General features: G+C 34.5%; 1 protein-coding gene across 8 annotated transcripts in view; it reads right to left on the bottom strand.

Annotated features, from left to right (window-relative positions):
• Nucleotides 1-12,141, bottom strand: part of SNTG1 (syntrophin gamma 1) — a 315,524-nt gene that overhangs the window by 58,651 nt on the left and 244,732 nt on the right. For all 8 annotated transcript variants that reach the window (XR_010346377.1, XM_064386038.1, XM_064386030.1 and 5 more), the window contains one exon: nt 11,775-11,813. Coding sequence is in view for 7 of the 8 variants with exons in the window: in XM_064386038.1 (XP_064242108.1) it covers nt 11,775-11,813 (39 nt within the window). In the remaining variant the exon portion in view is untranslated. The remainder of the gene's footprint in view (nt 1-11,774; nt 11,814-12,141) is intronic.

Here is a 12,141-nt window from a genome sequence, read left to right as displayed (position 1 = left end):
AAAGGACAATTATTTTAAGTCCTGTCTGATTATCAAAATAAAAGGACTTCTGCAAGTTGAAACTGTCCCTAAGACTTTCTTAGAGCTCTCAGAGAACACAATTACTGCTCATAAACTCCCAGAATACTAAAAATAAATAAAACCTTCCTTCAAAAGTAGAAACATTTTAGACAAGCATTACAATGCCTCTCAGAAATCAAACAATTCTTTCAATTGTTTGTATTGTTCAATTGTTTTCTTCCAGTTACAATGCATGTAACTGGAAGAAAAAAAAGTCAACAAGATTTGAAATTTTATTTTCAAAAGTGCAGAAAATAGAAACCTACAGATGAGAAATTTTGCTGCATCTGCACAATGTCTTTGGAGAATCAATGTTACAACTGCCAGTTGCTAACAGGGAAAAAAAAAACCAAGCGGTGTCATAAAATTTTAATCAAATCAATAAAGAATACTCCCTAAGGTAATTTTGTATCTTATTAGCTACAGCAAATAATCTTTTGTCTAATGATTTCACAGTTTTCAAGACCATTAAGCAATAGGTCTAATTAAGCTTAATTTCTAAATAGAAAGTGATAATAACTCTTCTTTATTTATAAAAAATGAACAATGCAGTAAAAGTTCAGTTCAAATCATACAATGCAATACGAAATTGTAAATTAATCCATAAATTTAATGTATATAGATAACAGAAGTATTTATTTCTTATTAGAATATTCAGACAGCACTTATACACTATCCTCCTTTAACTCAAAATGTATTTCAAATATATCTATAAAAGAAGTTAAGACCACTTTTGAAAAAATAACAGTTGAACAGATAAAACCTGTTTTTAAACAAACTGGTACCAATGATCTTCCACTACAGCTAAATAGAGATAATGTTATGGATCACTGGTTTTCTCTTTCACCTGCCTTCAGAATTCGAACTTTCAGTCACAAAAGCCTGAAAAATAAGCTGTTTTTATAAAAACAAATAAATACTCTGCAGTTGATATCCAGAATAGATACTTTGACAGACACTGAGATTTATTCACTATGTCCGTTTTGTAGCACTACAACAAAGAAATTATGTAGCAAAGCACCACTGATGCCTTTTATTGCTTTTTAAATTTCTCAATTACTTCTCTTGGTGAGAGATGTTATGATATCCCCATTCTTAAAGATAGTCACAATCTGATGGGGGAAAGTCCAGAGCAATCTGATTTATGTACGCCATTCTCTGAGAAGGATTCTGACCAGATGACCTACAAAAACTCATCCAATATAAATTATTCTGTGAATCTATGATCTCAAAGCAGCCATATCTGTCTTGGAATCTGTCTTAAAGTGGTCTTGACTTAATGCTCTTAGAAAAACAGCTTCAGCATTGTTTTTATTATAGTTTCACATTATTTCATTTCTATATACAAACCATATGCAGTAGTTCACATTTCATAATCCATCCGTAGCTGCCTAGGATTTTCTAAACATCCCCACTTTTTATCTACCCTAATTTTCAGAGGGGCAGTGTATCAAGTTTCTCACTGGAGAGTTCATCCTTAAAATATGCTCTGTAAAGGAATTTTTAGTAGAGATTGCTTGCAGGCAAAGTACCCTTGAGATTGAAGACATTGCTCACATGCGGCAATGAAAGATGTATCCTATCACCCCTTCTCAACTGCAAACGGGGGAGAAAATGTTATGATTTGTGAAGGACCCTGATATACTACAGAGATTGAAGAGGAAGGGCGAAAGGAAGTGAGAAGTCAGATTAGACAAGAATAAAGTTGCTAGTAAAGGACCAAAGTAATGATATATAACTTGCATTCTTACACATTCTTAAAGTAAATAAAATTCTTCTTGGATTATAAAGAATAGAAAAATGATGCTACTCCAGAATTACTTTAAACATCACTTTGCAAACAGTGGTATTAAAATACAAATGTGTTGAGAAAGAGAACAAGAATGCAGTCCCTTTCTGAAAGAGCAAGGCAAGGCAGAGGATAACTACTGCTAAAATATCCCCTTCAGAAGCTCAAAAAACTCCTAGGGGATGATTAGATGAAGAACATTATATTCAGTATGTTCTACATACTATTATTTTCATGCTTCTCTCCATATCCTATTTATTAACAAGATGGGGTTTTGGCTCTGTTATAATAAAGATGGTTTTAATTTTTGTGGTGTTTAGATTGAATCCAGGCTATCCTGAGGATTCTATAGCTGGTCATTTGCCAATAGCCTGTGGCAGGAAATTAATAGTAGTGTTCCTAACAGTTACTGAACTCACTTTGAGCACTTTTTGACGTGGAGCAATACCTGTCAGTAGTTGTTTGTCTCTAGCATCTCAGCATTTCCATGAATTTCGCAGTTTCATTGGAAAAGCTCAGTGTTTAAAAAGTACCAAATGAGAGTCATTTTGCAGAGCTTTATTCCACTCATGATTTTTTTTTTATTTTTAATAAAGCATCCCATTTTTGTGTAAAATCGAGGGAAGCAACCCATAAAATTAAGATTGCATCCTGAATGAAGTCCAAGTTTCAGTGTAAGATGTTGAGGTTCTTTATCCAGAGTTCTACAGAGGGACAAGCAAGCTCCTTCACCCATAGAAAGATAACATAAAAACTCCTCCAAGGGTGCCATCTGTCTGATTGAAGAAGAGATCCTGGCAAAATAGTTCAAGGCCCTGTGAAGTGCAGACAGTGACCTGCAGGAACATTATTTAACAATTGATGGATGTAAACTCACAATTAATACCTAGCCAGAAGTCACTCCTCTCACAAGAGACTATCTAATTCTTTCAAGCTTTTTTTTGCAGTCTCAGAGGTCTGGATGGTATTTGCATAACAGGACCAGATCCTCTTCTTTCCCACTGTCTGTGTCTGGTTTTGAACAGCAGCCTACTTCAGCAGGAGGGCAAGAAGAGCAGGCTGTATTATTCCACCTACTGCCATCAGGGCAGGCGCATGGGAGCAATAGGTTGGAGTGATGAGTGACTATTGCTTCTACTAAGCAACTACTACAAACAGCAGGCTCTTAAACAAATAATGGGAAGCAGCAGGACTTCTGGATGTATATTTGCAGAAAGCAGCTAGAAACTGTACACTACTGTATCTTGATCCTGCTGGGCTTTGTGGGTACTCTTGAGTTGGCTCAGGTAACTGGTCACTCAGCACTTGCACACTAACAGAGCCATCAAGGCAGAGACCTGTTTTAGAGCAAGAAGCCCAGGCACAGAATTGCCTACCTATTTACACCTCCTCAGACCCTGAGACCTGCACATGCTACATAACTTGTTTGGGTTTGGTTTTGTTTTTCCCAACCCAGCATTTCTGATTAATATTCGAACAAGATAAAATGTTCCTTATTAAATAAAGAAAGAAATAATTTTATCAGTTGTCAGGTCCTGAGTATAGTTTTTTTCACCTGACACTGCCAAATCTCTATTTGCTGTGTCATAAAAAATGACAGACTTACTAAGTTTTGCTTCCAAAACCGCTAAGATTGAAAGTAAATATTTTCCAATATTCTAAACATATAACAGATATCGCTCGTTGAGCAGTGTCTCCTTACCAGGACATATAACTCTTTGGAAAGAAAAAAAATTATTGTAATATTGTATATTTCTAGGGGATGTTTCTGCATTTGCAATTAGCTACATATTTTACATTTTTACAGTTTTCCTTCACACATTTTCAATGGTTAATACTTCTCAGTGTTATTTTTTTTCCTTCTTCATTTGTAGGTAACCCATAAATTGTCAATTGCTTTGTACTATTATATAAATCAACTATTTTATGAAATATTTATGAAATTCAGGTAGCAACTCTGTACCTGGTCCCATGGACTATTATTGTGATGAGAGAGAAAAGACCTGCAGCCAACAGAGTTCTGTTTAACCACTGTTTTCAGAAGTTCAAGAGAATAAATATTTTTCCAATCAGAAGCTATGATTTGAAGCACCAACCATCTGCACAGATGCAGAATAAGTAATGAGAAAAATAAAGTGTTTTTCATTTCTCCTCTTGAAGCAAACTGTAATTAAATATACTTTATTTATGCCTTTTTGAGTCCCATGTGCTCCTCCAATAGAAAATCTATAGTTAAAGTATATGCTTCATTGATTCCAATTAATTTCTTTAGATGATACAATTCCCCAAGGAATAATGTGTGTATAGGCTTACTGAACACCTTCCTTCTAGTATACTAAAATTAATGTTATTCCTGGGATTTTTTACACTCACTTGATGCAATAAAAGAGACATTACAGTAAAGCATTGCAACATTTTTATTTCTAGCCTCAGCCTCCAATGAAAATTACAATCTGACCAGACAGAAAAAATTCATATCTGTAAGCTACAGATATTAACAATTCCTTATTTAAGGTGAGGCTGGAGAAAAAAAAATCACCTATAGTAAATCTTTCTAAGTATAACTGGTGAAAAAAAGGAAAATAAAAGAAAGACCTATTTATTTTATGGGTATCATAGAATATGCTGAGTTGGAAAGGACCCACCAGGATGATTCAGTCCAATTCCTAGCCCTGCACAGAACACACCTAAGAATAGCATCATGAGCCTGACAGCATTGTCCAAAAGCTTCTTGAACTCAGACTGGCTCAAGACAATGGCTCTGTTTCCCACTTTTCCTTATTTACTCTCTCTGTTACCATTTTTCAGGAAATTCCACAGGACATATGCATCATTAAGACATATATTTACAATCAAGAATGCAGAAAGTTGCTTCATGTCCTGCTGCTTTGTTGGCCTGTTTGGATAGTATCCAGCCAAAAGATACATGAAAAAGATGGAAGCATTCATTCTAGTAAAATAAAAGGCCCTTTCTTGGTTCAATGTTTGCTATATATTTTCAGTCTTAGACATCATAAATATCCATATACTGCAGAAAATCTGTCCTTTAAATTGCAGGCATCCCTTCCACTGTCCCATTACGCTACATATCCCATTTCTTGGGTAAATGCCAATATATCAGATACAAATATGTTTAAAGTGGGATTTAGTCATGTCATGCATACATAGAAGATAGGGTAAAAAGATGCAATAAAAGCAATGCCTTTGATTGTTATTTAAACTCAGTGGTTTCTCACTGTCTGACCCCACCGTAGATACAGAATTATGCTTCTGGAGAGAAGAAGTATTTTTTCAAGTCATATTCTTATGACAAAACAGGAAGCACTTATTCCTTTGATGACATCTGCTATGGCATTCTGATTCAGAGCACTTTGGGATGCATTCAGAGAGGATCAAGTTTTATTACGATGTTAAGATCATCCTGTTGCAAAAGGTAGCAGCTAAAGGGAAAGCTCTTATTGTAACCTAAAAATTACAGTATTCATAAAGTCAGTCTGTCAGACCTGTGTCTTTCATACTCTAACCTAACCACCAACCTAACAGTTGAGGTATATGCCTTCTTTTGAACCTATGGCACTATACAGAAAGACACACCTGTGGTATCAGAATGAGCCTGAATTCACACCCAAGTGTGTAAATAGAAGGTGAAAGATCTGGTAAGAGTACCTCAATCTCAGAAGGAGTAGATCAGGCTGTCCACAGTTAAATACATTTAGAGCATAGCTATCACTCAAAAATAGGCATAAATATATATATTTTTTTAATAGACATGTATTTATTTATTTATATTTATCTGCCTATTTTTTTGGAGCACCAATGTACAATAATTAGTAACTTTTTCCCATACCCAAATGTAAGTAACAAATTTTTATCTACTTATCAATTTATTGTGCAACTGTGGGACATATCTGTTTATTTCACTCACTTTGAAAGGTCTACAATGGAGCAAGGCATTTAGAACTTCCCTCATTCACCTGTCCTATTTAACCTTCAGTGGAGATAGAGTACATTCACCCCTCTATTGACTAAAGTATGAGCACACAGCCAACACAGATTTGGTCATTGAATTTGGTCAGGAAGAACTGCCCTTACTGAAGGAAATTTTCAGGGAGAGATATTAAGATTGCAGATGGGGAAAAAAAAGCTAATACTTGTAATGCTAATGAGTTAGTACTAGAAAAAAATACAAGAAAATAAATGAGAAAAAAATGTAAATGAGGATGAAGTTCTACTTGAGGCAAAATTGAATTTGCTGGACATGCAGAAAGTATTTGATGCACAGCTTGAGACTTATATTTTGAGATTTAAATAAGAACTTGATCTAATCACTCTTTTGTATCATCTAAATTTCCAGCAGGTGTCCCAATTACTTTCATCCTCTCATGAGCTATAAGGTATGCAGCCCTAGGACAGAAGCATTGCTATCCAATAACTGCTTCAAGTGACTCACAACATGAATTTTATCTTGCTCATCAGGTAATCAACTAGCTTCAGGAAGCTGTCTGACCTTCCTCTCAAAAGTCAACATGATTTGCTTAGCCTAAAATATTTAAAATCTACCATGTATATTGCCCTTCTAAAATTTTTTATGCTCTGAAGTCCAGAAGCTATCCTAGACTACAATGTAAAAGGAAGAAAAATCTTTTATTGGCCAAAGGAAGCATAGTTTTTATAACAAAGACTGCCTCAGAAGCATCGAAAAGAATTGCAGAAACTGCTCAAGGAAAAATATTTCATGTCAAGCACAGAAACTTTTCAATATAGATAGATATATATAGATTGAGATATTCAGTTTATCTTACAGAAAGCTCAATTAAGTATCAATAAGCAATATAAGACTTTCAAGGGTATATGTTACGCAGCAATAATCCATGCTGAGTGCCATAGATGGCTGACAATGGCAGGGAATTAGCCCAACACAATTTACACCCTATTGTGCACTTCTGCTTAATTTAACAGCAAGAACTCAGCTTCCCCTGTGTGCTTCTATAATCATTTAACAATAGAAGCTTCATTCCAGAGATTTTCCTTCAAAATAAACTTGATCAAATCCTTACTGTGACAACAGATGTTGACAGAGCAGATGCATCATTGCATCTGAAAGTTCAGTAACTGTCAGTCAAGAGCTGCAGGATGGCTACTCTGAGGTACCACAGAACAGAATACTGGAAAATAATTAATTCAACAGACAGGCAAAATTAGGAAGACAAAAAAAAAAGAGAATACACTAAGGAGAGGAGAAAAAACTCATTGCTCTTAATGTACTTCTAGAACAGACTTTTCTTTTGAGGACATGTCATATTTCAGAACTCTCTGGTTAATCATTGCATTTTAAAAATACCAATACAACAGCAATGGAGCCCATTACTCTGCAATTAGGAAGAAAGAGAAAGAAAGGTATGTGTTCTATTTCACACAGGTGTTTATCAGTAGAATAGATGTTCTATCAGTCCTATCAATTCATTTGGAATGGAAATGCAATGGAATTCATCTTTTCAGGTGCAATAGAGATTCAAGACATCTCTATGTGTTGTATCTCTAAGCAAAGAACACTGGCTTGATTGACAGGCAAGACAGTCACCCTGACATCTGTGTGCACTCACCTTTATATAGTAAATATAAGTTAGGTTTTATTAAATAAAATCACTAAATCAGACTTTTAGAAATTATTTTAAATTAGATTGCTCTTACTGTAGAACTTTAATAAAACTGGACAACAAACACCCTATTAAAGCAGAATATGAGGTGATACAACATAGCTGATCTGGTACAGATGAGTATGGCTGTTTTTATTACTTTATATAAGAAGCAAAAGAAAATAGGCATAACCATGTATATTTTTGAATGCCATCAGATGTATCCCATCACGTCATTCTTGGCCATCAAGAATGTAAAATACTAACTGCAAAACAGGGGTCTTGACTGTGGAATCTGACACGCACAGTGATACCCCAGTTTCTGGCCTTAGTGTGGGACCAGTTCATTATGCCATGATCTTGTTCTAAAACTGAGTTAAACACAGTTAAACGCTGTTTCTCATTCTCACATGATTCTCATTATTAACTGCCTACTTTGAATAGACCAGCTACCAATTCTTTTCCCATAAAGCAGGAACATTCTAGAGGGACACATTATTCTAAAAGCTAAAACTATTTAATGAAAATTTCCTATCTTCTGTAGATACAAATATTTCAAAAAGTCTCATGCTACCTGTGGAAAGAAAATAAATAATGCTCAAAAAAATTATAGCAATCTTCCCCATTATACTTTTTTTGGTGAATTCAGCATATGAAAGGTGGAGTGTTATACCCTTTGTATTCATCCTAATAGAGATGAGACATACAACATAGGAAAAGAAAGTTTTAAATACACTCCTCTGTCATTATATTTTTATCCATTTCACCTGGATTTGACTGTTGCCCATGTAGTAGAGAAGCAAGTGTCTATTTATTACATTTGTGAACATGTATGTGAAGTTTTGACTTTCCCAGCAGGAGTTGATGAACATTTTACTTACTTGTTCATGGAGGGACAGGAAGAGGTGAACTGAGGCCAGATTAAGATTTATACCCAAACATTGAATTCCACTGTGTACCTAAGCCAGATAATGCCAATTCATCCTCTTGGCATGGCAACAAGTAAAAGCCAAATCCCAATGAATCCCAAATAGAAAATGAGAGTTATAATGTGTAGTAAAATCCCTAGTAGCTGGAGGCAACATTTGGTTTCTCACTCTGAAAAGGATCAGAAGGCTTTATAAGGACTGCCTAATGCTCATTTCTCTAGATGCTATCAAGTCAATTTTCAGCCATGATCAGCACTTTTGCAAATTCATGGTGGACAATGAAAAGATGGTTGGGAATTGAAAAGGAATGGGCAGTGCTTGTCCTCTTTACACCACGACAGTTTACTGACCTGTCATTTGGAAAGAGCTAGCAGGGAGTTGATGCTGCCTTTCAAAACTCACCGGCCTAATGATGGCTCTCGCAGGAGCTGACATTTGCTGTAATCAGTGTAACAGAGGTCAGGAGCTCCAAGAAAAGGAAACATGCCCATGTTTCCTCTCCCGTGCTGGCTGATCAACTAGAGAAGCCTCTGGCTGAAGCCTTGAAATATTCCAGTCTTTGTGCCTCTCTGCTATATAATTTTTTCTCTGAACTTATGGAAATTTTGTCAACAACATCATATTCCTGAGTGCATATTTGAAATATTCAATATACTTTGAGTCCAAATTTTTTTTCTCAACTACTTGCTATTATACTCTTAAATGTTACTATCTGCATCCAGTGCATACAGTTCCAATACAGAAAACACAACTAATTTTATATTTTTTACCATTTCAAGTGTTCTCTTCATCACTGTGAACTATTTCCCTCTTGTCCAACAATCTTCTTCAAATGTTTTTTTTTGTCTGTGGCACCCTCTTCCAGCATTTTTTGCATCATCTTTCCACCACTATTAAATGTACTACCATCATTCTGAGAACCTCCTATTGCTTCATGCTGTTCAAATAACTACCACCTTCTTATCAATACCCATCGCCTTTGATCTTTAAATTTTAATTAATACATCTTATCTTTCTAACGATTTTCCAGACAAGCCTACTTTCACAATTACTACATTAAAGGAAAGTTGCCACATTATGTACAGTCAACAAATCTTTTCTAATTACTTTTTATTTTATCTTTTTAACTTGCTGCAATATTGAGATGTTTGGATAACACTACTGGAGTTGCAGCATCTCACACACCATTACAGGTACATTTCCTTGTTGTAATGCTAATGGGTCTGTCTGTGTTTCTATTGTCTTCTCCATATCAAGAGTATTTTCTGAAGGAATCCTAAGGATTGTTTCCTTGACTCTAGATTGACAACTGTCTTCCCTTTTTACTTAACTAATTAAAATCCACATATGTATGTATAAAAATTTTACATGAAAATAACAATAACCTTCAATTGCCCTGCTAGTGCTCATTAAAAAAACCTGGAGTATTTGTTAAGTGAAATTACACACCTTTTTAAAAAAAAAAAAAGTATAACAGGATGAAGACAGCTTTCATGTTCATGATGTGCTTGCAGAAAGAAGTTAAAACTAGCTGTTCAACCACTTAGATAAAAATTTATTTCATTTTAAAACATCAAGATGATGAGACTATTTGAGATGGTATTTTAATTTTGAGGTAAATGATGTGTTGATATAACAAGTAAAGATTCCTGTTTCTTCTCTGCATACCATGTTAATACTTGCTACACATGAAGACAGAAATTAACCTTACATCTTTGTAGCCTTTCCTGACTCTACTCAAAGATGTTATTTATTTCATTTAAATTAGGTGAGTTTTAAATTCTTTTATGATAAAAAACTATAACCCTCTCTAGACAAGGTAAGACAAAAAGGAAATCTGGTTTTGAATTCAATGTTCCCTAAAATTTCAGACATCCAGAGATAAGTAAACCTTTTTCTTCTCCAGTATTTGACAGGCAACAAGCCCTTCCCAGTCTCACTGTTAATCATATCAGCCTCTCTTTCCAGTCTGACCTTTTGACTGTTTCTTGAAGTGCTCCACAGTAATTCCTTTGGAGTATAATGATTGGTGCTGATGAGAGATGAATGCATTATAACTGCAGGCTGTCCTGACAGAGAGCATGGCCAAAAAGCTATTCAAGCCAGGAAAGATATTTTTGCTTTCCACAGGAGTTCTAATGAAGAATAAAATGCCTTGTTGACCCCATGTGACAAAGGTTCCAAAACAGCAGAGATCCCTAAATTATATGTTAGAGTGGTGGGACGTTTTGACTGTTTTTTATATATTTTTTGTCTTTATTTTTTACAGTAATGAAAGCAAAGAGGTAAGTTCAGGGTGAATCATAACAGTGAAAATGGAACCAATTAACTGCTTTTTGTTCATCAGGCAGTATCTTCTTCCTTCTTTTGAGATAGGAGCATATCTTTGACTCTCTGCATTTGATGTTTTACAAATGATTACAAAAATTCCCAAATGCAAATGCTAACTTCATCTATTGTAGCTTCATTTATACTTACACATATAGTTGTTATTATTAATATTAGTAGTATTATATAATTTTCATTCATTTATTAAATTTGTGCACCTGCTCATGAAGAAAACAGAAAACAAAATAGTAGTATCTCCCTCCTTCGTGACTTACACTCAGTGCAATTCCATGTAAATAAAGTTGGACCAGAGAATGGGAACTGGGAAATATGTTGGCTAACTAAAGATTTGGTGTAAGGGACGTGAAAGCACTTTTCTTCCTCAAATCTGTCCATTTGACAGCGAATTTACAGCTCAGTTCTATACATATTTTTCTCCTTGTAGGAGGAAGCAATTGTTTCCTTCTTATGAATCAGGTGGCTCTGTTTCCCCTTAACAAGTTTTTAACAAGTCTTTGTGTGGAAATTATCATTATATAATTAATAGTTGTCATACACAACATATAGATACTTAACTGTACAGTGTACTGAGTTTTACCTTGGTAATTTTTATTCATATTTTGTTTAAATAGTAGTGTAGATATTAATTTTTTTATTCCTGCATTTGTCAATGGGAAAAAAAAAAGACCATATATTTTCAGAGTTTTGGAACGTTGATTTATTCTGGCTAATTCTGTGAAGGATAATGATAAAATTCCCCTTTTATAATACAACTGATAAGTCACAATCTGAAGAAAAGTATATATATCTGCATCAAATAGGTTAATTTGAAAAGAATAGGTATGTTCTTACTTTGATGAAACACTCCAAGTCCCTTTGAGTTGAGAAAATAAAAACACCAAGGTATTCTCTAAAGAAAATCAACTGAGAATTATTCAGGTAGAATAATGAACAGCTACCACACAATTAAAGATAGTTCAAGTGAGAATTAGAATTATGAATTTAAAAAACCCAAATGTTCTTTTTTCTTACCTGCTGGTTTACGGGAAAATTCCTGTTGATTTTTTTAATCTATAAAAATGAATAAAGAAATAGATTAATACTTGGACACTAGAATGAAAAACAAAACAAAAAATCCCCAACTGGATTTTAGACACATATATTAGACTGTCCCTTCCAAATTATGCTTGCAAAAAAGAAAATAAAATCTCCTGCAGTAAATGAACTGAAACTTTGGCACACTCATTTGAGCAATGGCATATTTCTGTGGTCAGTGTTGTTCATTCTGCTGTTTAGAATCCAGGAGAGGTGCATACAGACAAAATTATTTCTAAATTCTGAAACAATATGTAATTTTCTTTTTTTTTCTTATTAGAAGATAGAAAATAAACTAGAAGAT

The sequence above is a fragment of the Passer domesticus genome, chromosome 1 (assembly GCF_036417665.1).
Source record: "Passer domesticus isolate bPasDom1 chromosome 1, bPasDom1.hap1, whole genome shotgun sequence".
Classification (NCBI taxonomy): domain Eukaryota; kingdom Metazoa; phylum Chordata; class Aves; order Passeriformes; family Passeridae; genus Passer; species Passer domesticus.
The sequence above is the reverse complement of the archived record's forward strand: the minus strand, read 5'-3'. Positions and strand labels throughout refer to the sequence as shown.